The sequence below is a fragment of the Macaca nemestrina genome, chromosome 3 (genome assembly GCF_043159975.1).
Source record: "Macaca nemestrina isolate mMacNem1 chromosome 3, mMacNem.hap1, whole genome shotgun sequence".
Taxonomy (NCBI): Eukaryota; Metazoa; Chordata; class Mammalia; order Primates; family Cercopithecidae; genus Macaca; species Macaca nemestrina.
This window is the reverse complement of record NC_092127.1, coordinates 139,420,433-139,445,400: the sequence shown is the minus strand read 5'-3', so window position 1 is coordinate 139,445,400 and position 24,968 is coordinate 139,420,433. Positions and strand designations below refer to the sequence as shown.

Sequence of the window (24,968 nt, the reverse complement as noted above, 5' to 3'; positions counted from 1 at the left end):
GAGCCCCTTCGACAAACAGCTGGTATGGCTCAGTGCAATTTTGTTGCCTTATGTTTGGAGGCAATCAGAATGCTTTTTGTGATTAAGTAGACAGGATGCATTTATACAGGGCTAAGTTTGTCCTCAGAATCCTTTAGAGAAATTCCTTTTGATTTATGCTGGGTGTGTACACTCATTTATGTGGCAATTTGTCTTACTTAAAGCCATGTTCTTGGTTTTCAAGTTTTTCTTCTACTCTGTGTCCTTCATCCATGAATTGAGCCTTACTATTGGATCTCTATCCTGTCATCCCCCTTCTCTTGGGTTCACAGGTCTCTAATGTCATAGTTGTAGGTTTCTCAGCACTTTTTCTCTTGAGTCTCCAGGAGGCTGAAGGCTGAAAAGACCTTAGATTAGAGGCTTTTTCAGTGTCTGACGATTTTAAGAAGTGATGCCCTCAGGCACAGATTTCTGTTCTTAGCCAAACATAGGTGCTCTTCATTTTCTGATGACTGACCATTGATCAGCCATTTCACAGACATTTCTCAATGAATTGCCCTTTCTTTTAAAGGCCCCCTTGTTCCTGTTACTGACCTTTTGTAACCTACACATTTAAGTCTTAACCTTCTGGGTCTTGTCCTTTCATTACTCATCTTTTTTTGCTTTTTAAGTCATTATTTACCATCTAGGAAGCTCCCTCTGCATGCCCTCAGGCCTGTATCCTATCTAGTGTTTTAGTCATAGGCATGACATTCATTTGTACTTAAAGCCTCCTCCTGTCTTTCTGCTCACCTACCCTGGTCTGCAGCTGGTTTTATTACAGGAGGGCCATACATAACCCTTCAGCTCTGCAGAGATGCACTTTGTATGTCTCAAACCTCTGTCCATTTGTACCTCCTGCTCTGGCTGCTGCTTTTTTTCACTTGATTTCCCCCTGAAACTTGCCGAACAAATCCAGGTGTTCAATATACCCCAGTAACATTCAGCATGTTTTTTACTCTTTCTGAAACCGTAAGCTTGATTATCTCTAGATCTTAGCCAATGACCTCTATGTCAACCTTGCAGAAAGACGAGGAAAGGGTGGATAGGAGAAAAAGCCAAATGACCTGCCAAATCTTTTAACCTACCTAATAAATATTAATCTGCTTCAGTTTACTGCTGACATCAGTCTCTCTACCCATGGAGCCCTTTGACACAGCTAGTAGCCCAGGACAAGTGCATAAGAAAACCAAGGGCTCTCACAAGGGCTTTACAGCTGAACAGATGATATCTTCATGGAAGCGGTGTGCCCCTAGCTACAAGCACGCAGAGCCTAGATCTTAAGACAACTCCGACAAGCAGCAGGCTGTGTAATGTATATGGATGATGTGGATTCCGGAGCCAGCAGCTTGGGGTGCTGTTCTGGCTCTGTCACCTAGAAAGGTGTTTGACTTTGAGCAGGTCCCTTAACCTCTTGTGCCTGTTTCCTTCTCTATAAAATAAGAATACTAATAGCACCTTCATCAAAGGGTAGATGTGAGGCTTGAATGAATTAATATGTATAAAGCAATCAGAACAGTGCCTGGCAGTAATTATTACATTTTTACCCGTAGAACTGAAACTTACATTTACTGGGCACATGGTATGTACCAGATTATTCGTGCTTTAAAAACACTAATTCAGTTAATCTTCTTTTCATTTGAGGCAATATTCATCTTTATTTTACAGAAGAAAAGAAAAATTAAATTAAAAAGTAGAAAGAGCTATGGCTAAAGGCCTCACCCTCTCCACTACCTACCCCATTAGATTCCTTTTAGGATTACTGGGTTTTATATACTTTGATAGGCATCAACCACATATCAAACCATGTATGCCTGTCATTTTTCCACATCACTCTTTTGTTATTCATATGAGATAAAATATATGCATAAAAACAAAACACCAGCAAGTATTCCACAATGTTACTACTGGGTGACAGGATTATGGGTACTATTTTTCTTCTCTTTTTTTCTACATCTTGCAAATTGTTTACAATTAATGTTTATTATTTTAATTATCAGAAAAAGTAAAATGAGCCTTATTTTTTCTTAATAGAATGAGTCTAAGAGTCTAAATTTTCTACATTTTTAAAGGAAAATCCTCTCTAGGAAATGGAGGTGCCTATCCTGAGAGGTTATCTGGGCAGTAGAAAGACTTCACACTAGTTGATGAAGGGGATTACTTTGGGAGCTCCAATAACTGCTGAAAATAGTCAGTGGAGGAAGAAGCAGGGTTTCTGTGAAACTAGTATCAGTAGAGAGAGATAAATACCTCCTGAAAAAATTCAGTCTAGGCCTTTCTTTCCCTATCCTCTATCATTAGCCTACAGTAACAGATGAGTGTTCCCAGAGAACCATGCAAATCTCTGCAGCGAACCATTATTCATTACTTTAATACCAGATTATAGCTTATAAAGCACTTTCCCAAACATTATTCCATTTGGCCCTCAATAATCCTAAAAGGCAAGTAAAGCAAGTATTATTTATCCCCATTTAACAGATGCAGAGACAGCCTCATAGAGGGACAGTTATTCGCTCAAGGTCAGGACTTGTAAGCTACACGATTGGCACAGCAGGGTCCCATACTCTAATTTTTATGCTTTCTTGTTCCATACTGCCTTTGGATTCTGTGATCCTAAAAGTCCATTGACACAGTAGCAAACATTTAATACCAAATGCCTCTTTAAAGGGAAAGCTTCAGAAGAAGAAAGTAGACTTACTGAAATTCAGATGAGAACCTTCTCTCAAGTCCAACTGTCCCTAGATCTAGAGAAATGATGAAGTCCCTACCCCTGACATCCAGATGGCATTCCTGCCCTAAGAACTTTCAAGCACCAGTCACACTGCTGAAATGATGCAGGATATATTAAGATAGATATTTCAGGGCCAGGCGCAGTGGCTCACGCCTCTAATCCCAGCACTTTGGGAGGCTGAGGGAGGCAGATGACTTGAGATTAGGAGTTTGAGACCAGCCTGGTCAATGTGGTGAAACACCATCTCTATTAAAAATACAAAAACTAGCTGGGTATGGTGGCTTACACCTGTAATCCCAGCTACTCAGGAGGCTGAGGCAAGAGAATCACTTGAACCCAGGAGGTGGAGGAAGGTTGCAACAAGCTAAGATCGTGCCACTGCACTCCAGCCTGGGTGACAGAGTGAGACCCTGTCTTGAAAAAAAAAAAAAAAAAGATATTTCATGGTGAAACCCAGAGCCTGGTCACATCTATACCCAGCCCAATCATCCATTCATTCAAACAACTATTACGAAGGGCTAACCACAGGCCACACATCAGACTAGGCACTGGACTTGTGGCAAAACAGACACGATCCCTCCCTCTGTGGAATTATAAATTAATGGGAAGAAAGGCAAAATTAACGGAGTAAATATATACATCCAAACCATAAGTGCTGGGAAAAGAGACCATGAGAGCAGCCCACAATCAGCATGCCTCCCTTTCCTTGTCATTCACTTTCACACAGTCTGTGTAGACGCTTGCTTCCCCAGTTGCATGCCCCAGGGAGGGCAGGTATCCAAGCATCAGTCCTCAAAGTTGCAATTACCTTATGGAGTGCTCTGAGCCAGGCTGGGGCCAAACTGTTACCTGCACAGCTTCCTACCATCCTTACAGCCAACCTTGAAGGCAGGTGACTTTCTGCTATTAGTCCCTACTTCATACATGAGGAAAGAGACTCAAAGAAGTGCAGAAAGTTTGTCCAAATGCTGGTGAAAAAAGAATTTGAATCCAGATCTGGCTGATGACAAAGTCTATGCTCTTAACTATGATGTAATAGTCTTAATCTTATTTGGGATTCTCCTTTCCTCCTTGGCCCCATATGGTTCTCTTCCTTGGATGATGCCCAATAAGTATTTGTTTAATAAAAATATGCCAAGTGGACATGAGGCCAGCTTCCTGGTGGGTTCCCTGCAGTATCTCTCCTGTCTCATTGGAATGGGAATCACTGTCTTCCCAGAGTACAGCTCTGTTGCTGATATTCTGCTTGGACTACATCAGTGTGAATATAACTCAGCCAATGCTCAGACCCTCAGCTAAAGCCACAAACTTGGGCTAACATCCTGCATCAGGGGAGTCTCATGAAAGGGTAAAGTTGGGGTCACATAGAACACATCCCAGTCAAAATACCTCTGACATGCCTCTCCTAGACTATGCTGCATGGTGCAGTACCATTAATCATCTCCAGAAAAGCACTTTGGAAAGCAGCTACTTGTGGAGAGGAGCAAGAAAGAGAACATGCAACAAGCATGGTGGAAGTAAAGCAGGAAAGTCGATTTGGTAATCCTTCTTCCCTGTTCCCACAAAATGTCAGAGAAAGGAGCACAGACGGTCAAGTAGATACTCTAAAAGGCCATATATACACGCACTATTATAGCAGGAAGGATTTCTGGACCTGCAGCCAGGACACCTGTACTAGGCCCTCTCTGTATTGCTATGAGCAAGTCATTTTCATGTCCTGGGCTCCTATTTTCTCATGTGTAAAATGAGGAGGTTGGTACAGATGAGCCTGGGGGTCCCTTTACCTTTAACAGTTGATGAACCAAAGGTAAAAAGCAGGGGGAGGGCATACACGGCAAATCCCAAGTGAGAAAACATGATCTGCATGCCTACATCAACAAGGGATGAGCATGTTCTACGTGCAGGCTCCGAGTTGGAATCAGCGTAGAATAAAAGACAGCTTCTGACCTCCAGTCTTGTTGGGGAGGCAAATACAGGATTTGTAGCTGGATCAACCTGGGTTCTAATCTGACCTCTGCCAGTTCCTGGCCACTATTCTCTCTGAACCGCAGGACCTCATCTGTGAAAAGGGGGCAAAGTATTATCTACCTTGTGGCTTAACAACCACTACAAGACAGGTGCTATCGCCGGGCACAGTGGCTTACGCCTGTAATCCCAGCACTTTGGGAGGCCAAGGCGGGCGGATCACGAGGTCAGGAGATCGAGACCACCCTGGCTAACACGGTGAAACCCCGTCTCTACTAAAAATACAAAAAATTAGCCGGGCGTGGTGGCGGGCGCCTGTAGTCCCAGCTACTTGAGAGGCTGAGGCAGGAGAATGGCGTGAACCCGGGAGGCGGAGCTTGCAGTGAGCCGAGATTGAGCCACTGCACTCCAGCCTGGGCGACAGAGCAAGACTCCGTCCCCCCCTCAAAAAAAAAAAAAAAAAACAAGACAGGTGCTATCGTTGTTCAGTCAACGCGGTCTACATAAGGGAGATGGATGTGGAAAGTCACCATGGGGAGGGTGACAGGATGGTGGTGTCTTGATAGGTTAATTCCTTAAAAAGGGCAACTACAAACTGTCCAAAACCTTTGGGGAGGAATATAAATATTTAAATCCAAAGTGGAGGGGTTTTTTTTGCAGCTAAGAACAGGAAATATAGGGCATTACCTGAGTTCCTTGGGAACAGATATAGAGGACCCAGTGATTGGTGTGAAAGAAAGGGTTCCTCAAGGTCAAGGATGACAGAATTAACCTAAAAGAGCTGCCTAGAGGCTGCCTCTCACCAGCAGGAGTGGCAGGCACTAGGCAGGGATGGCTGTTGGTGAATGCATCTTCAAGGCTGTCTTTAAAACAGAATGAGTTTGGTCCCAGCTTTTTTCAGCCCGAGTCCTTCCTACTTCAGGCTCTGGGGTAAGAGACCCCTTCCCTTGTGTAAGTGAGTGAGGTAAAGGGACTCTGGCTCAGGAAGGTCCCTGGGGATCCCAATGTAGTCTGTAGGATCCAGGGTCCTGTCTCCCATCTATATGTAAATAAGTTGCTCCAGCTCTAGACCTGCCTAAAGGAGTGGACATTAAAAATGTAAATGGGGATTGTCATTCATTGGGGAAAAATGGGTCCCTTGCTAAATTTGGCATCAGCTGAGGAATCTTAGCAAAAATGAACTCACTGCCTTGTTTGTGAGGGAGGCCTAATCCTTACTTTGCCCAAGAGGATTATTGGGTCTTAGAAAGAAGCTCACATGCACTTTTTTTTAAGCTCGTGCCAAATGCATTTGTGTCCATAATATCCAAGATTCGTTCTGCTTTTTAGGGTATATAATAGACATTCCATGCTATTTAAATGCCTCCGAATATCAAACCTAAATGTTTCCAACCTTTGCTATCACCCAAAGGGGGACTCAGCTTTTCCCAGCGGTTATTTTATATTCTTTAGGTGCACAATTTACATGGACATCAAGGTACCAAACTGCAGCCCATTTGTGGAAAAGTAATGGTTTACAGCTTACCGTAGACCTTTTCAAGGTGTTTGTGACTGTAGTTCCATGGGCTGATTTTCTACTTATCCCTTCGTTTTTCCTTTCTCTTAGTTACTATAGGGTAGGTCATAAACGCTTGAATTCTTTTGTTCCTCATTCTGTGTGTTCCTGCTCACCCCAGCACTTTCCTGTGCTCTCCAAGGGAATTCTGGACCCACTGACATATACACCACAAAGTAGGACTGATAAAATCTATGTCCTCAGTTTAGCATGACATTCTCAAAACATTTAAAAACATTACAATTGGCACCTGTGCTGGCTGTACAACATACGAAGTATTTTTACATAACAAATTTAATCTTTACAGCAACCTCATGAAGTGCTGTCCTCATTTCACAGAAAAAGAAACTGAAGCAAATGTAACTTAAATAACCTGCTCAAGATCACAAAGGAAGTGGTAAAGCTTGGACCCAACCTATTATAGGCTCAGAGTGTGCCCTTAACTGCCTTCTCCCACAATCGCATCACTTAAGTGCTTAGTTAGATACCTACAGGGCTGAAAGATCTCTGAAAACAGATTTGCCTTGTCCCAAGAAGAGCATAACAATTCTTCCAGTATTGAATTCCTCAGGAGTGTTGATTTTTGGTGCTTTCTACTAGGAACTACCTCCCCTCACCCTCACCACCAGGGCTGCTTAATTTCCACCTGTAATTCCAAGTCCTGCCTCAACTCTGGGGCCCACCAGACTCTAAATGAGAAGGAATTTAAGAAACCTCCAAATAGTATGTCAGGAAATAGCTTCAAGACAAACTCTCAGGGCAGGGTACAGTGGCTGACACCTTAATCCCAGTGCTTTGGGAGGCCAGGGTGGGAGGATCACTTGAGGCCAGGCATTTGAGACCAGCCTGGGCAACAGAGTGAGACCTCATCTCTTACAAAAAATAATAATAATAATTAGCTGGGTGTGGTGCCATGTGCCTGTGGTCCTAGCTACTCAGGAAGCTGAGGTGGGAGGATTGTTTGAGCCCAGGAGTTCGAGGTTGCGGTGAGATATGATTGCACCACCGCACCCCACTTGGGCAACAGAACAAGACCCTGTCTCTTACAAAAACAACAACAACAAAAACCTCTCAGCTAGTTTTGCTCTCGTCTTGAACCTTGAATCCCTATGCTATCCCCCAGTTCCCAGAGCCTGCCTGGTCTTCCAAGCTGGATGTGAAAACATGCCTTTGGTGCAAATTCTTTACAGACTGGAGCCCGCCCTTGTTCATGTTGACTAACTTAAGAATAGATGGTACTGGGAACAGAATCTGAGCAGAAAGCAGGTAGGGAAGTGAGTGATCATTTTTATCTGACCAGGCAGAGCAGCCCCTTCCCCCTGAATGGGCATTCACACAGGGAAGGGTGACCTCAGGGAGGAGTTTGGCAGGTCAGGGACAGCCAGGCCAGGCCAGGCCAGCCTATGGCAGGATATGCCCTGTGAGCAGTCCATCACCCTCCACGTCCCCTCCCACTGCAACCCTGATATGTCAAGCCTGGGAAAGGTACAGAACCCACGACAAAGAGAAGGTACTGGACTGTGACCCCATTTCACGAATCCAGCTGCGGATCAATGGCCTCCGCCCCAGCCAGACCTGGCTCAGTAGGGGAGGCAGCCTCCTCTCACTATCACATTCCAGCTGCCAGTAGTGAGGAGGTAACCATGGGAACCAACACAAAGGGCTTAATGTTAGAGGGAAAGAGGCTGGAGGCGATGGTGAAGAGGCTGAGAGGGACTTCAAGTGACAGTCCTGCAATTCTCCTAACTTCAACCATGTGCGTCTATTGTGAGTCAGACTAAAAGACTGAAGTGGAGCTTTTGCACAGCAAAGCAGCCTGGCACAAGGCCTCAAGAGTGTCAGGGACAAGCAGACAGCTAAGATCCTTATAGGTTCTTCTTCCAGTTTATTTTTTCCCCATCAGAGAGCAGAGTCCTAATACTTTCATTTCCCAGTCATTTTGCCCCAAAATAATATAGCTCATTTGGACGGACAGAATTGGTACACAGTGGCACTCCTTCTGATACAGGGCTGCAAGCAACACTTTGCTTAGGGGCTTCTTTCTGCACCATCTGGTTTCAGTCCAAAGGTCTCTGCATGCTGAGGGGCTTCTTCGATGGGTCTGGAAATAGACCAACGTGGCACCACTTGAGTGGCTGAGGAAATGGTCCAGAGATTCTGGCTGCCTAGCTAACCCCACACTGCAGTGGAGAGGCTCTGATGTCAGGACCAATAATCCAGAGTATCGTGCACAACACTCAGGACTTTGGGGGAGAAATTAAGTGAAAAGGCTCACATAGGAACAGGTACTAGGATCCATATTTATTTAACTATCTTTTCTCCTGGGCATCCACACATTACTTTAATGAATTGGTCAAGGTGACTTCGTCTTCATTAAATCAGTAGGATTTTCAACCTACCACTTGGAACTTATTTTTATTTAAAGTTTTAGCTCAAGGTTCTCCAGAATCTGAGAGTTGAGAAAATGCCAATGGAAACAGGAAATATGAAACATCCAGGATCAATGGTAGACTTTTCTTCTTACTGTAACAGTGCTCTGGGGCACATTTCTTACCTTGCTATTTTTTTTGGAGACCAAGAAAATATTGCATCTATGTCAATCCCTACATAAACCTCACAAAGCATAGGTCAAATTCTAACAGGCAGCCATGATACTCCAATGTTTTGTTCACAAATAAATCGACTGACTTCCTAATCGGAGTCATTGAGGGTAAGGAGTGAAGGATAGTGTCAGAGTGGGCAACTTGACAGGTGAACTTGTGAGGGGCTGGGAAGAGAAAATACATGTTCATTACAGCCTTTCCAACAAGCATCCCACAAACCCCCAAAGGTGGTAGACCCATTAACCATTTAAGAACATATTCAAGGAGTCAACCATCCCCCACCACCAGTATTAATCTGCATGCAGCCATAAGCAGGGCACTAATTAGTTCCACTTATTGTTATAAAACAATCATATCTAAAAGGGAAAGATAGTTGACATCTATTATGGACCTCATCCATTAATTAATCATATCTAAAAGGGATAGTTGACATCTATTATGGACCTCATCCAGGATTAAGACAGGATGGTATTGGGTACTAACCCTGGCACCTCCATACCCTCAGCAAGTTATTTAACCTGTGACTTTGGTTTCCTCACCTTTAAAAAGGGATAGTAATAGTGCCTGCCTCATAGGAGTGTGAGGAAGGTAAAATCAGTCAACACAAAAAGTATTAAACAGTGCTTGACTCCTAGTAAGTACTCAATAAATGTTAGGAATTAACACCTATCAGGTGCCAGCCTAGTTATATTTACATATATTCTGTCACTTAATCCTTACAACAGCCTTAACCTAATAAATATTAATACCTCTCTTAAGGTATTATTATCACCATTTTGCAGATGAGGAAACAGTGGCTTAAAGGACTCTCCAAATTACTAGGGTAGCAGAGCTCAGATTCAAACGTAGGTCATTCTGCTTGCACAGTCTCTGACCTTTCCACTGTACTCAACTGCCTTTATATAAGAACATTTTGTTTTTGCTATTTTTACTAAGGAATAACAAGGGAAGCCTTAATGAGAAACACCAATGTTTAAGAAAATAACATCAATTAAAAGGAACCAGGATTTTAAACCTCCACTGTAAGCAGGAGGCTTTTAAAACAAACAAAACACAAAAAAACAAACAAAAAGACTAGCCCGAGACAGACCTCTCTGCTCTGAGAAAAATTCCAAAAGAAATGTGTACACATTCACACTTGTGGCTGGAGTGTCTATGAACCCTCGAGGGTACAATGTCTTATTATTCATCATTGAATTCCCAGAGGCTAATGCGTTCTCAGTAAATGTTTGACAAATGTTTACTGAATGAATTAAACCAACCCAACAACAAAATGCCTCACTTGGAGTTGGCAAAATATATAACATCTTTCCCAAATGCTTTGTTGAACTTAAATTAAATCATTGAAGCTTAATAGATTAAATAAACTATTATAAATTTACCACTCTGTCCAAAGCATTTTACTGAAAATTCAAGTTATATAATTTGTCCCTTTTTTAAAAAAGCATGACATTAATTTTGACAGAGAGATTGAGTTTTTTTTTTTTTTTTTTCCTACCTACATCTTTGGGAAGAGAATATAGTATGTTAACCTTTCACTTGGATTCCCAGAAGATGTGAGCCTCATCTGTGGGCTCAGCTTCGACAATCATCATTAAATCAGTCCACAGGAAAAAAAAAAAAAAAAAAAAAAAAAAGGAGTTTGCCTAGTCGGTAGTTCCTCTTTGGAGTTTACTTCTGCTGGCAAAATCAAACTCCAGTAGTATTTTGATCATGTACACAGGAACTTCACATTTAAAATCCCCACAACCTTCAAAAATGACTCATCAAGGGCCAGGTGCAGTGGCTCACGCCTGTAATCCCAGCACTTTGGGAGGCTGGGGCAGGCAGATCACGAGGTCAAGAGATTGAGACCATCCTGGCCAACATGGTGAAACCCCGTCTCTACTAAAAATACAAAAAAAATTAGCAGGGTGTAGTGGCATGCGCTTGTAGTCCCAGCTACTTGGGAGGCTGAGGCAGGAGAATCACTTGAACCCGCAAGGTGGAGGTTGCAGTGAGCCAAGATTGCGCCACTGCACTCTAGCCTGGGCGACAGAGAAAGACTCCGTCTCAAAAAAAAAAAAAAAAAAGCCTTATCAAAATGGAGGTATGTATAGTAATAATGGTAAGGATACCAGTAAATATAAGATCGTTGATAATCTTAAATGATATGGCTTTCACAAAAGTGTAAATACTTTATCATCAACTCCAAAATCACATATTATATTTATCACAGTGCCTGCAAATAGTAGCTGACATTTATTGAGTTCTTACTAAGCTAAGTACCTTCAGTCATTAACTCAATCTTTGCAACAACCCTATGAAGATGTTCTATTATTGTCCAATGTCTTGCAGCTCAGAGGCATTTATCTTGTCCAGGGTAATATATGCCTAGAAGCAGATGTGGGATGTGTGCTCTTGTCTAACTCTAGAACCTAACTTTTTCTTCTAATTCAGGTAATGCTTTGCATACAATAAAATGCACAGGTCTTAGGTGTTCAGTTCGATGGGGGTGGATAATTGTGTATACCTATGAAACCATCACGAAAAACAAAACATAAAACATTTCCATCATTCCAGAAAATCCCTTCTTATCTCTTTCTAGTCAATCCCTACCCACTGGCAACCACTGACTTCTGTCACAGATTAGTTTTGCCTGTTCTAGCACTTCATGAATAGAACTGCTTATTATTATTTTGTATCTGGCTTCTTTCAGTTAACACGCTCTTGAGACTCATCCAGGTTTTTGTATCAAGAGTTCACTCCCATTGATTGCTGAGTGGTATTCCATTGTATGCATGTGCCACTCTTTCTTTTCCTGTTGATGGATGTAGGGTTGTTTCCAGGTATTGGTCATTATAAATAAGGTTACTCTGAACATTCTGTACAAGTCATTTGTGGACATTTGTTTTCACCTATCTTGGGTAAATACCTAGGCGTGGAAATGTTGGGTCATAGGATGGTGTATGTTTAACTTTACAACAAACTTAATTTCTTTATCTCCTGTACTCTACACCTTCAGAATGGCACTAGCTTATTAACATGTTTCATTTTGCCTCTTATAAGACGAGTTCCTGAGGGCAGGGAACCCATCGCGAGTTCCTGGGATGCCTCCCACACAGTAAATGATTGTTGAATAAATGAATGACCATTGTTCATGCTCCTGTTCCTTCTTTGGGTGTTACAACAGCATTAAAAAACTAGTTTCTGACATGCATGAAGAACTCTCACGAGCTGAAGGCTGTGAAATGTAGGCATTGCTCATTCAGGCAAGGTGAAGACTGCCCAGCCACCAGGCTCTATCTCCCAATCTTCTTTCTGACATGACCTTCCATAGAAAGTGAACCCCTCTCAGTGATCCTGCAGGAGGAAACAGTTCCTGTTCAAGTGATACTACAGAAGGGGAGGAAGGTGTCAAGGCAATTGAGGTCACACGGTGGTTAGAATTACAGGATACTTCTGTCAAATAGAAGGTCAGAAGAAGCGGCAACCCATGAAATCCTGACCTTCTGGAAGTCACCAGCAAAACCTCAGCACTGCTGGACTCCAGGGAAACATCCTCGAATAGACCTTACAAGAATAACTAATTTTGGTCAAAGGGCTCTAGGGGTTCTGCATGAAAAGGGAAAGCAAGAATAAACACTGAAGAGACAGTAGAATGTTGATGTTTTAAAAATGTAACCAGATTTAACATATAAGACAGGATTCCAAAAATAACACCAGGTTAAAAGTGGAGAAAGCTCAGGCACACTCCTCACACACACCCTGCCCACCTTTTAGGCAAAACTTTTAATTCCCATGAATCAGTTCATTTACCTTAAAATCACAGAATTGATACTGTAATTCACCTATACCTTCCTAGAAAGCAGTTAAATCATTGTTGATTTTCTATGCATAATAGAAAAGGATTGGTAACTCCTAAGAATAATTTAACATATCTGTTACCAAAGAAAGACCTTTGTTTCACATAAATCAAAACAAGGCTTTACCTCCTACTGGGCTCAGGTACTTTTGGCAACCTTAATTTGCTTTGGTCCCAGGTCACAGAGGACCTGGTCCCAGGTCAAAATTGAGGAATTCTAAACAAATTTTAGAATTCCTCAATTTTGAGGTTCAGAGTGGTGACCTAGTCTTCCTTTATCCAGACAGTACTGCTCTGAAGCCATCCTAGGCAGATGGATGTTTATCCTTTTCTTAAAATCTCCAGGGAAGTGAATTCTCTACAACATCCCTTGGTAACCTTCTCCAGGGTTTTATCAAATGTATGGTGAGGTAGTTGTGATGCAGAAGCCAATAAACATATTAACTATACGAGCCAAGCTACAAGCACTGGAAAGGGGTATGTGTTTGGGCACCTCGCCTTAATGGTAGAGAGATGTATTTACAAAATAGGCTGTACAAACAGAAACCATTTGCCAGGAACAGATGTAGGAAGTTGATTCAAGAGAAATTGCCACAATAAATTCTGTTCCAACTCATGGGCAATGTGAATAAGTTATTGTTGGTTATAACATTTTTTTTTTAAGTAAGTTTATTTCCTTGTCAATTCCTAGCTTTAGTTCCTAACCCAGGATTGTTAGCAATGGAGGAAAAAAAAAAGTCCATAGCTGAAAAGTTTTCAAATGACTAGGATTCTGTGAAAAACTAGGTCTTAGCAAACAAAACATACATGTTGTTATAACAGTTGACTTCTTTCTCTGTATATTACACCTTTTCTGCAACGATTGTGTAATATTTTTATAATTGGAAAAAAAAAAAGATAACCATCAAAATAAATTTAAAATGTAAACCAACTTCTGGTGAAATTATTTGGGGGAAAGATGTAGCCATATATCTGACCAGGGTGCTTTTAACTGGAAATGGACATTTAACTAGGCTTTAAAACAACTAATTAAAAACAGAAAACGCACAGAACTCTCTCTAGAAGCCTCTGTGCTAGGACTTCCTGTTGCACCCCCGATATCACAGCAATCTCTCCATGGAGATGACCCGCATGCAGGGCACCCATTTGCTCCCAGTGCAGAAGCTCCCGTGCACACAGTGTGCCACAATAACACTACTATTTAAAGGGAGAGGGGAAAAAGGTAATGCCAAAATACATCTTAGAGGAAGAGAAAGATATCCCACCCCCAGAGCGTGCTCCAGGTGTTGAAATTTTGTAACCACTCCCCTGTCCCACCAGCAAAAGTTGTATTCCTCTGGCAATTCGGAGTAAAGCCGCCGTCAGGTATAATTTCATTTTCATGATTTAAGTGTTGCTGCAGGACAAGGAACACACTATTTAAGTAACTGTCTTAAGATCTGGAGCAAGTGGGGGTTGGGTGTAGGCGTGCCCCTCAACGCACTTCAGGAGCCTTTCCTACGAAACAAATCCAGTAAAATTAAGAAAGGCAAGGCGTTCTCAACACAGCAGGGGCCCTGGTGGGAGGCAATTTATCAAAATTAAAATATTTCACAGACCATTTCTTCCGAAAAGTTTTCATGCTGTCAATAATCAACAATTATTTTCCTCTTGGAGTGGCAGCTACTGCCTCTCTAATAAAAAGCCAAGGCCTAGGAGTGTCAGGAGACCCTCGGAGCACGCCACCTGCCCCCATCAGCCGGGGTGCTGGCCGTGAAAGCCCCTGGGAGCCTTCCTCGAGACAGGGCTTTCCAGAGTCGCCGCAGAGCCCGAAATAGACGCGCTCCAGAAAGCAGCCGGCCGGCCCCCGCCTCCCACTCCGTGCCCCGCCGCCCTCCGCACTCACCATCGCCACTCGCCTCGCGGCCGCCGCCCCCGGGCTGCTCGGGGCTCCAGGCCGACGCCAAGTTCAAACCTCGCCGCCGCTCCAAGGAGGCGGCGCCGGGCATCGCCGGCGGGGCCCAAGGCGCTCAACAATGGGCGGCCCAGCCGCGCCCCGCGCCACCGCGCCCGGGCTATGGCTGCACGGCGGGCTGGGGGAGCGCGGCTGGAGGACGCTGATCCCGCGCGGGGCGCCGAGGATGCGGGGCGCTCGCCCACCTCGCGTCCCTCCCGGGCCCGTGCAGTCCACCCCGCGCCCGCCGCTCCAGAGGAGCCGCGCTAGCTCGGCGCTGGCTCGGCGCTCGCTCGCCACCAGGTAATCCCACAGGAAGCCTCCCGGATTGGCCCGGGAGCTCAGGACCGGATTTGCATTTCAATGGCAAAGAAGGCTCCCTAAGGTTTGAAAACGGATTCTGGGGTGAAAGCGTCGCGCTCCACTCGCCCCTCCGCGGTCCTCGGGTCCTTGCGGTATTAAGGGGACCGAAGCACACACGCTCAGTCCCTCTGCCCATTCAATCAGAAAGGTGCCTTAATTACCCTCCCCCCATTGTAAAATGCAGAGGAATCCAAAAGCAAAATACCAACTTTAAGAAGCCCGCGCTCGCTTTTCAGAGGCTATACAGTTAGTAATTGATCAAATGAAGCATGAATGAAGCAAGGTAAAAAGTTCACAGCTAAAAAAAAAAAAAAAAAAGCTCGCATTACAAGGAAAATAGCCATCCTTTTTCTCAGCATGCCCTCTTCTCAGTGTAAGTCACAACAGAGATGCAGGTGGTGGTGAATGCCGCTGAAGCCTCCCTTACCGGCCTGTTTTTGTTTCCATAAGCACCGTCTCTGATTAGACAAGAGACGTGATTCTTTCGGTCGTCATGACTGTAATTTCAAGAGATTTTTGATTCAGCTTTGCAAACTTTGGAATTTTAGAAAATCCATTTGCATTTATTTTGCATTTATGATATAGGCGTCCAGTTAATATTCTAAAGGAAGGGATGGTGCTAGTTTAAGTTTCATCTTTCTTCAAAGGTTCTTCCAGCCTCTTTCAAGGGAGGTAGGAACTTTTTCCCCTCAGAGCCCTCTCTTAATTGGTCTCACGTGTCATCTTCAGAGATGAAAGTAACAGTAAGGTTTGAAATTGGCTTTATTCTAATTCCAGCAGAATCCCTGTTGTTTAATGTCCAGGTTCTATATTTAAGGTAATAAATATACATATGGACACAGAGAAGGCCTTACTAGGTAGGAAATAGAAACCTCCCTTACCAAACAGCTGATACCACATTTGCCTTTACTTGTCTGTGCTCTTATATCCTGGCAGAATGCAGAAGCATTAGCAGCCACAGTAACCGCTGAATAACCTCTTTACTGAAACCTTCATGGACAGGCTCCTCCCCGCCATAAAGTATTACCCTCCTTAAAACCGTATTTTGTTTTACCTATGGTATCACAAGCAGGTATCAACACATACACACCTGTCACGCAGTCATAGGGTTACCACAAACATTGTTGCTAGGCATTGGAAGCAGAGAGGTTAACATGGTTTGTTCTGTGTCCTCATGTCCTGTGGGAATCTTGTTTGGGGGAGAGGGAGGTGGTGTCCAGAACTTAAGCTTTGAAGAAATAGCCCCTGCAGTTTATAACGCACATTGCCGCTGCCACTGCGTGTGTAGGGCGGGGGGGAATAAGAAGTATTAGCTGGAGAATACAGCCAGGAGCTCTGTGGGCAGAACAGATAAGGCCTCCTCTCCTGCTGCTGCTTTATCTTGTTTTCTAAGTGCTCTGGGTCAGGTGAAATCTCATAAGGGTGGAACAGATCCCTCTACTTCTGTGTGAAACATCACTGTAAACTGGTGATTAAAAACACACTTTTGGCCTAAATCTCACCTCCCACACAGCATGGATGTTACGCCAGTGAAATTCATCACTATGACCAGAGGTCCCTGGGCTTCCTTCGTAACATAGATTCTGGAAAAACACTTTTAACTTGCATCTGCAATATAGAGGCATCATCTGATATTTTTAGATGGAAACAACCAACTTGTCTCATGGGATCAAAAGTAAGACATGAAGAAATTTCAGCAACAATACAAAAGTATGCTAATGTCTCTCTGCATGAGCTGGGGGTTAGTTTCCTCAACTGGTGCCTCAGTTCTCCTGCAAAGTGGTCTGTCCTTTCCTTCACAAAACGAAAGAATGACCTGAAATAGTTACACATATCAAGTATGTGTATGTGTAAACTCCCAGCCACTATTAAAGATGTTCTCTGTAAAATCACACACTGCCCTTTAGTTCCTGTATTAAGACTGCTTTCAGAAATAATGCATCACATTAGAATCCAAAGCATTTTACTTTTTATTAAAATGGAGTATATTAATGAAGAAATATAGCTTTAAAAATGCTAAAATATTTTGTGAGAAAGTTACACATAGGAAAAAAGTGCACAGCCTGTCTTAGGGTATACATGGCCAGTCTGGAACTTGTAATTTGTATTTTTCTTTTGTTTGAAAGGTTTTATTTTAAACATTTTAATGGACAGATGATTCACATGCCATTAAAATTTACACTTTTCAAAAGACATTTTTAAATAGGCTACCATTTTTTTGCTCCCTTTCCTTCCCCAAAGCCACCTCTGGTGCTGGAGTGTGTTGTGGGAAGGAAAGACCAGAGAGACTGGAATAAGTTCCCAACATGGTAGAGCAGCACAGCACCCACCTGCACAGAGGTACACCAGAATGAGGTGTGCAAGGTACCGCAGGTGGTCCTGAGTCACAAACAGGGAGTTAGTGACAGAACCCACAGCACTGGCAGCCAGAACAGCACTGTGTGCATTTATGCCAAGTCAGTTTCCTCCCTCCTCTCTCAAACATTTCAACCTACCAATCCAAATGTCAGTGTAAGATAAATATAATAACCTGCAAAAAATACTTAAAATCAGATCAAATTAGAGTATGCTTATTGAGGATCTAGTATATTCAGAAGGGTCTGATTCATATTGTATACATATAGATATTTAGAAGTTTGTTTTTTTACTACAGTTGATTACTTAGGAGGGACCTGTGAGAATGAGTATCTTTTTCAGACAAAAAGCTCTAGAAATTTCAGATGACTGTCATACATCTCTAAATTCTAGATTCAGCACTTATTCTTTGAATTATTTCATCTTAAAGTCTAATACATTTTCAATTTGTCTAATACATTTAATTAATTGTATATTTAAAAAGACTACATCTAGAAATCATACATTATTTGGGTTCTGAATTTATTCACAAGTTTAACTTTTTTTATATATTATGGCAATTTGGTTTTGTAACATTTGTTATACTTTAAAATGTTCAACTAAATTTCACTTAGAAATAGTCTATGAGGCTGGGCTCATGCCTATAATCCCAGAACTTTGGGAGGCTGAGGTGGGAGGATCGCTCAAGACCAGCCTGGGCAACATAGGGAGACGCCATCTCTACAAAAAATAAAAATAAAAAAATTAGCCGGGCGCGGTGGCTCACGCCTGTAATCCCAGCACTTTGGGAGGCCGAGGCGGGCGGATCACAAGGTCAGGAGATCGAGACCACGGTGAAACCCCGTCTCTACTAAAAATACAAAAAATTAGCTGGGCGCGGTTGTGGGCGCCTGTAGTCCCAGCTACTCGGGAGGCTGAGGCAGGAGAATGGCGTGAACCCGGGAGGCGGAGCTTGCAGTGAGCCGAGATCTCGCCACTGCACTCCAGCCTGGGCGACAGAGCGAGACTCCGTCTCAAAAAAAAAAAAAAAAAAAAAAATTAGCCAGGCGTGGTGGCATCACCTGTGGTCCTAGCTATTAATGATAGGGAGGCTGAGGCAGGAGGATCGTTTGTGCCTAGGAGTTTGAAGCTGCAGTGAGCTAGGGTCGTGTCACTGCACTACTTTGGGAGGCCGAGACAGGCGGATCACGAGGTCAGGAGATACAGACCATCCTGGCTAACACGGTGAAACCCCGCCTCTATTAAAAAATACAAAAAAACCCCTAGCTGGGCGAGGTGGCGGGTGCCTGTAGTCCCAGCTATTCGGGAGGCTGAGGCAGGAGAATGGCGTGAACCCGGGAGGCGGAGCTTGCAGTGAGCTGAGATCCCGCCACTGCACTCCAGCCTGGGCAACAGAGCGAGACTCCGTCTCAAAAAAAAAAAAAAAAGTCTATGATTACTTCTTTTTTTTTTTTTTTTTTTGAGACGGAGTCTCGCTCTGTCGCCCAGGCTGGAGTGCAGTGGCCGGATCTCAGCTCACTGCAAGCTCCGCCTCCCGGGTTCACGCCATTCTCCTGCCTCAGCCTCCCGAGTAGCTGGGACTATAGGCGCCCGCCACCTCGCCCGGCTAGATTTTTGTATTTTTTAGTAGAGACGGGGTTTCACCGTGTTAGCCAGGATGGTCTCGATCTCCTGACCTCGTGATCCGCCCGTCTCGGCCTCCCAAAGTGCTGGGATTACAGGCGTGAGCCACCGCGCCCGGCCTATGATTACTTCTATACTTTATTTTATTTTATATTGAGATGGAGTCTCGCTCTGTCACCCAGGCTGGAGTGCAGTGGTGCAATCTCAGCTCACTGCAACCTCTGCCTCCCTGGTTCAAGCGATTCTCCTGCCTCCCAAGTAGCTGGGATTATAGGTGCACACCACAAGGCCTGGCTAATTTTTGTATTTTTAGTAGAGATGGGTTTCACCATGTTGGCCAGGCTGGTCTTGAAGTCCTGACCTCAAGTGATCCGCCCATGTCAGCCTCCCAAAGTGCTGGGATTACAGGCGTGAGCCACTGCGCCCAGCCTATACTTTAAAATATTACTAAATTTTACTTAGAAATAGACTACCATTATTTCTTACCAATTCATTTTGACATTCCTTCTATTATTCCAACTAAAGTTTTGATGTGAAAAACAATTATTTGAAATGTAAGAATCTTTGCTAAATAATTATTAACTCTTTCTTGCCACAGTCATACAATAAATTCCCTGGTTCATCTATACCAAGCTTGCCCAGTCCTCAGCTTGCAGGCCGCATGTGGCCCAGGATGTCTTTCAATGTGGTCTTAAACAAATTCATGAACTTTCTTAAAACATTATGAGATTTTTTTGTGATTTTTTTTTTTGTTTTTTAGCTCATCACCTATCGTTAGTGTTAGTGTATTTTAGGTGTGGCCCAAGACAGTTCTTCTTCTCCAGTGTGTCCCAGGGAAGCCAAAAGATTGGACACCCCTGCTCTATACTGTTCTTTTCAATGTTGACACCTTAGAGAAACAATGTCTATGTATAAGTTGAAAGTCAGTTTTAGGAACTATTTAATGACCAATATAAACAACACACTACAAAGAAAGAACACGCTTGAAATATAGATTGTTTGCTTAGGAGAGAAAATATTAGGAGGAACAAATGATGTGCTGCTTTCTCAAATGGGTGTTGGGGTTTAGTGTGAACAATATATAACTTCTAGCATAATATTCACTTTAATAAATATTTTGATTTTTTGGAACCACTCACAACAAAATGAAAAACAAGTGAACAACCATCCTAGGTGTCCAAGGATAAGATGTTAAAATGGAAACTTTAGGGAAATGCATTCAAGGCCACGCCAACCCCTTAGAAATGATCTATTTCATGTAGTGAACATGAAGGAGGAAAACCAGAATTTCTTTCAGCGTCTCAGAGTTACTTTGTCTTTTCAAATGCCTTTTAACATGTCTATCGCAGTCCTTTCCCTTAAATAGGCCAGTGAGCCCCCAGATCCTCTGAGCTGATACCTGCCTCACCCTCTCTCTGGATAAAGTCTCTTTGGTTGGCAGCTATTTCACAGCGACCAAAGCACCTCCAGGTTTTCTGTTGTTCTTTATAACTCCAGGACTAGGGTCCCAAGTAAAGGCCTTAATGCATCCTGGCTGTTATCCCGAAAGCTACATAGGATCTTGCACAGGTGAGAACCCAAAGAAAAGAGAGAGGAAGACTAGGTAGGTGCGAGTTATTCACTATCTATGCCACTACCAAAGTATGTTAGCACAGCAGTCAACTACAATGTGCATGGAGCCTGTATCAAACCTGTATAGGTTTAAACAGAGGCAAAAAGGTTAGGAAAAAACATAGCAACAATACTAGCAGAATGAGACCTACAGGGATAGCCTCAGAGGGTGAAGGTAGCCAGCAAGTTCTTGTCCTCGTGGAGATACGGGACACAAAGGACCCTGTCAAGGCGATGGGGGTCACTGGTTAAATAACAGTCACTCAGGTCAGCAGCCCCAAGTCATAAAGGAGACAAGAATTGACAGCATTCTTTTGGGGAAGTCTTGGTTGAAAGATTGGAAATGCATCATGTAAATTGGAAGCAACCTAAATGTTCATGTAGAAAATGGTACATTCATTGCAAAGGATATTATGCAGCATTTAAAGTGAAAGAGGGGGGTCCTATATGTGCTCACACGGAGAGATGTCCACATTATCTAGTGAAAAAGCTTCCCATTTGCTGTCTACATCCACCAGTACATACAATATTTGTTACACGTTTTATAAATATCCAGAAAAACTTCATGGAGGAAATGCTAAACTATTGTGGCATTGCAGGGAAAAGAATTCTGGGTGACAAATAAAAATTTATCATTTGTTTTAAACACTTCTATAGACTTTGAGGATTTTTTAAAAACAAGAACTATGATTTACTCTTTGAATTACATTTGTATAATAAACATTTTAATAATTTTAAAAAGCATCCTGGGTTCTAAAGTAGTTCCATCAAATAAGTTAATTTTGATTAACTGAATATTTTACTTTCTGCCTACCCGTTTCTATTCCTTTCTTATGCTGAGGCATAAGAGAACCCAAGAAAAATGTTCAGAGTCAAAACTCGACTGAACTGTCACACCTTGAGGGTAAAGGCAATTTCCCAAAGCCTGGGTCCTCCAAGGCTAACAGAGAAAGAAAGAAGAAAAGATAGAAAATGAAAAACAGAGAAGGGGAAGAAAGAGAGAGAAGGCCGGGTGCGGTGGCTCACGCCTGTAATCCCAGCACTTTGGGAGGCCGAGGTGGGCGGATCATGAGGTCAGGAGATCGAGACCATCCTAACACGGTGAAACCCCGTCTCTACTAAAAATACAAAAAATTAGCCGGGCGTGGTGGCGAGCGCCTGTAGTCCCAGCTACTCTGGAGGCTGAGGCAGGAGAATGGCGTGAACCTGGGAGGCGGAGCTTGCAGTGAGCCAAGATGGCACCACTGCACTCCAGTCTGGGCGACAGAGGGGGACTCCACCTCAAAAAAAAAAAAAAAAAAGAAAGAGAGAGAGAGAGAGAAAAGAGATGGAGGAGGAATGGGGAATGGGGAAGAGAGAGGGGGAAAGAATGAGGGAAATTCGCTGGAGGGTAAAGGCAGCGAGGGAGGTCAGGAGAAACACTATAAGGAGAAAAAGCAAACTTCTATGAACGAGAATTTGTGCGAGAACACAAATGTTACATTACCCCAAGGAAGAACACACACCAGGCTGTTAATATAAGTTACCTGGGAAAGGTGGGGCAGGGAAATGATTAACTTTATGGTTTCATTTATGTTGTGTTCTAGTTATCTGTTACAACATCAAATAAAAATTTTTTTTAAATAAAACACATGCATATAGATGATTATGAAAAAGAAAAAAAAAACTAGTTGGCAAAACTACCTTGATTGTAACTTGGGCATGTCACAGCCTAAAACTTCTACCCTTCACCTACATTCATGGGCAGATAAATATGATATTTGTTATCAGAGGCTTTTATGTAACATGGTAAAACAAGGGCTTTCAGATAAAATTTTAATGGAAAACTGTGAAATTCCAGAAGTTATCAGATTTATATGCCACCAGCATCTTGGATGGCACTGTCTAGAAAAGTAAATAAAAATCAGTTATTACTGCATTGACTGGTAAAAACTGTCCACACTGGTCACTGCTCACATATGCACATTTTCCTCATTTGTCATTGCTATGTCACCAACCACATTACACCTTTTTCTTTCCTGGAGACAAGGAATTAATTTCTTTGCCTAGAATAATTTGACAGCATAATATAAGGAGAGCTCAGTGCTAGACATGACTTAGATAATCATCAAACTTTTCATTCCACTTACATTTTAGCCGGCAGAGTATCATTCAGGAAGTTTCAAAATAGCTTAAGATAAGGGAATTTTCTCATTCTCCTTTTTTTTCCCCCTTCTTATCTTCCTTTCTCTCTCCTTGACCCATTTCAATTCAACTGCCATCTACTAAGAACCTGTTATATGCCAGGGATAGGGATATCAAGATGGATGAAGTCCAACCCTAACTTCAAGGAACTCACAGTGTGGTAGAAAACCCAGGTATCTAAAGAAATGATTTCAGTCCCATGTGCTAAGGATGGTGGAGTGTGGTGGTCAAAAGTGTGGACTGAATTCAAGATCTTGCCTGCTGGGGGTGAGGTCAGTTGATCTCACTAAGCCTCAGTTTTTCCTCTGTGAAAATGGTAATTACATCTTCCACAGAAGGTTTTTATAAAAATTAATATGGGATAATCATTGAGTGTGTGTCTGGGGGCAAGGTAAGAGTGAGATATTAACTGCTTACTCATAACATTGATTTTTCCAGTAACCTTCATCTTTCTTCCCAGTCAGTGTCATTCACTGACCAAAGAAAAACAAGGGAACACAACAGAACTCATAGAACAAAGGAATCCAGGCGCCAGACTTAAGGTGTGCAAGAATACTCAATTAGAGCCAGTTTTTCTTCCCAGCAGACGTTACAGCTTTCTAGGACTGAAGAAGAAAGGCAAGGAGAGCCAGAGGGAAAGTGGAGGGGAGTTAGGAGTCTTACGTGGGGTAAGATGGAAGCTCCAGAGAGGCAGAGAGAGTTGAGGGCACAAAGGATGTGAGCCCTGGTCCCAGGCAATACTCCGGAGAACTGGCTCAGTCCAGAGTCCCTGCGAGCCCAGCATAGAGTGGTAATGAAAGAAATGACTGTGTGGCGCGCCTGGGCTGGAGAGAGTGTCATGCCTTCCACCAATCTTTCCAGTCCAGAGTGGTTCAGGAGAGGCAAACTGCTTCTGGTAAGCCAAGAGGGCACAGATTCCTAATCCATCTGAAAAGGCTGCAGATACCAACATCCCAACACCAGACACCAACCAGACACTAGCATGGAGAATGGTGACAAGAATACCAAAGGTTCAATCTCATCCAGACACACACACACACACACACACACACACACCCTAGACTCTGCCTAAGCCTCTTACAACTTTGCTGCAACCCCAGTAGCTAGAGGGGATCCTGAATTGGCTGATATAAGTTTCTGTCTTCCAGCTGAATGAGGTCTCAAAATAGAAATTATGGTCAGGTTTTTTTTTTTAAAGAAACAGTTACATTTCTCACTTAATTATGTCTGTGGTTCACTATTTGTACCTAGCAAACATGCTAAGTGTTCAATACTGTGCCTGGCACATGACAGCTGAAAACAGTGGCTATCATAATTTTGATAAATAGTTCTATGTGTTGGTAGCAAGCAGAAGAGAAGATATTTATGTCAGGGAAGGATGTGCAGGACATGTTTGGGAGAGGTCCTGAAGGATGTGCATGAACTTGCTAACTAAGAGGAGGGGAGGAATAGTTCAGGGCAGAAAGTTTGAAGATCTCAAAGCATCAAACAGCACAGGCCAATTGTGGAACTGCAAGTAACATCACTAGGGCATGGGCAGGTGGCAGTTGATAATAGATGGAAAGGCAGATGATGGAAAATAATGGCCCTTTAGGCAATCTTCAAGATCTAGACTTTATATTGTAGGCAAAGAGAAATCACTAAAACTTTTACACCAGTGTCATGATCGGATCTGCACTGTTCAAGACGCCATGCTGACAGCATGTTGAGGATATTGAGTGGGAGGTGCCGGGCTCATTGATTTTGATCGTAATGACTTTGTCACCAAGGTGGAATCCCATTTCAGTTGAAACAGCATTGCATCATGATTAAAAGTGTAGTCTCTGAAGCAGAATACGTAAATTTGAGTCCTGGCTGCAGTGCTTACGATGTGACCTTGTGCTGACCACTTACTCCATGAAGCAGCTTTCTCATCTATAAAATGAGAGCTAAACATTGAATCTGAATCATAGAGTTGCTGAAGTTCTAGATGTAATACTTTAGATGAAGCACTTAGGACAGTCTCTGCCATAAAGGAAGTGCTTATTGAATTTTAGCTCTTATTAATCAGGCAGCACTTAACATGAATGGGGGTGAGTGATGATTATGTGGGAGAAATAGGGTAATGTCTTTCACTTGTGGTATTTATTTAAATTTTGGTCCCCAAGCAAAATTTCAGAGAAGAAAATCCACTTTGTAAATTC

General features: G+C 42.9%; 1 protein-coding gene across 8 annotated transcripts in view; it reads right to left on the bottom strand.

The window, feature by feature from the left end:
• The window catches only part of LOC105477254 (shroom family member 3), a 356,760-nt gene that overhangs the window by 83,880 nt on the left and 247,912 nt on the right, over window positions 1-24,968 (bottom strand). Inside the window, exon 1 of one of the 8 annotated variants that reach the window (XM_011733665.3) lies at window positions 15,440-15,869. The exons of 6 other annotated variants lie outside the window; for them this stretch is intronic. In XM_011733665.3, coding sequence (XP_011731967.2) covers window positions 15,440-15,459 — 20 coding nt within the window. In that variant the 5' untranslated portion in view covers window positions 15,460-15,869. Of the gene's footprint in view, window positions 1-14,601; window positions 14,791-15,439; window positions 15,870-24,968 lie in introns of those variants that run through there. One more of the 8 variants, XM_011733668.3, reaches the window with a different exon arrangement.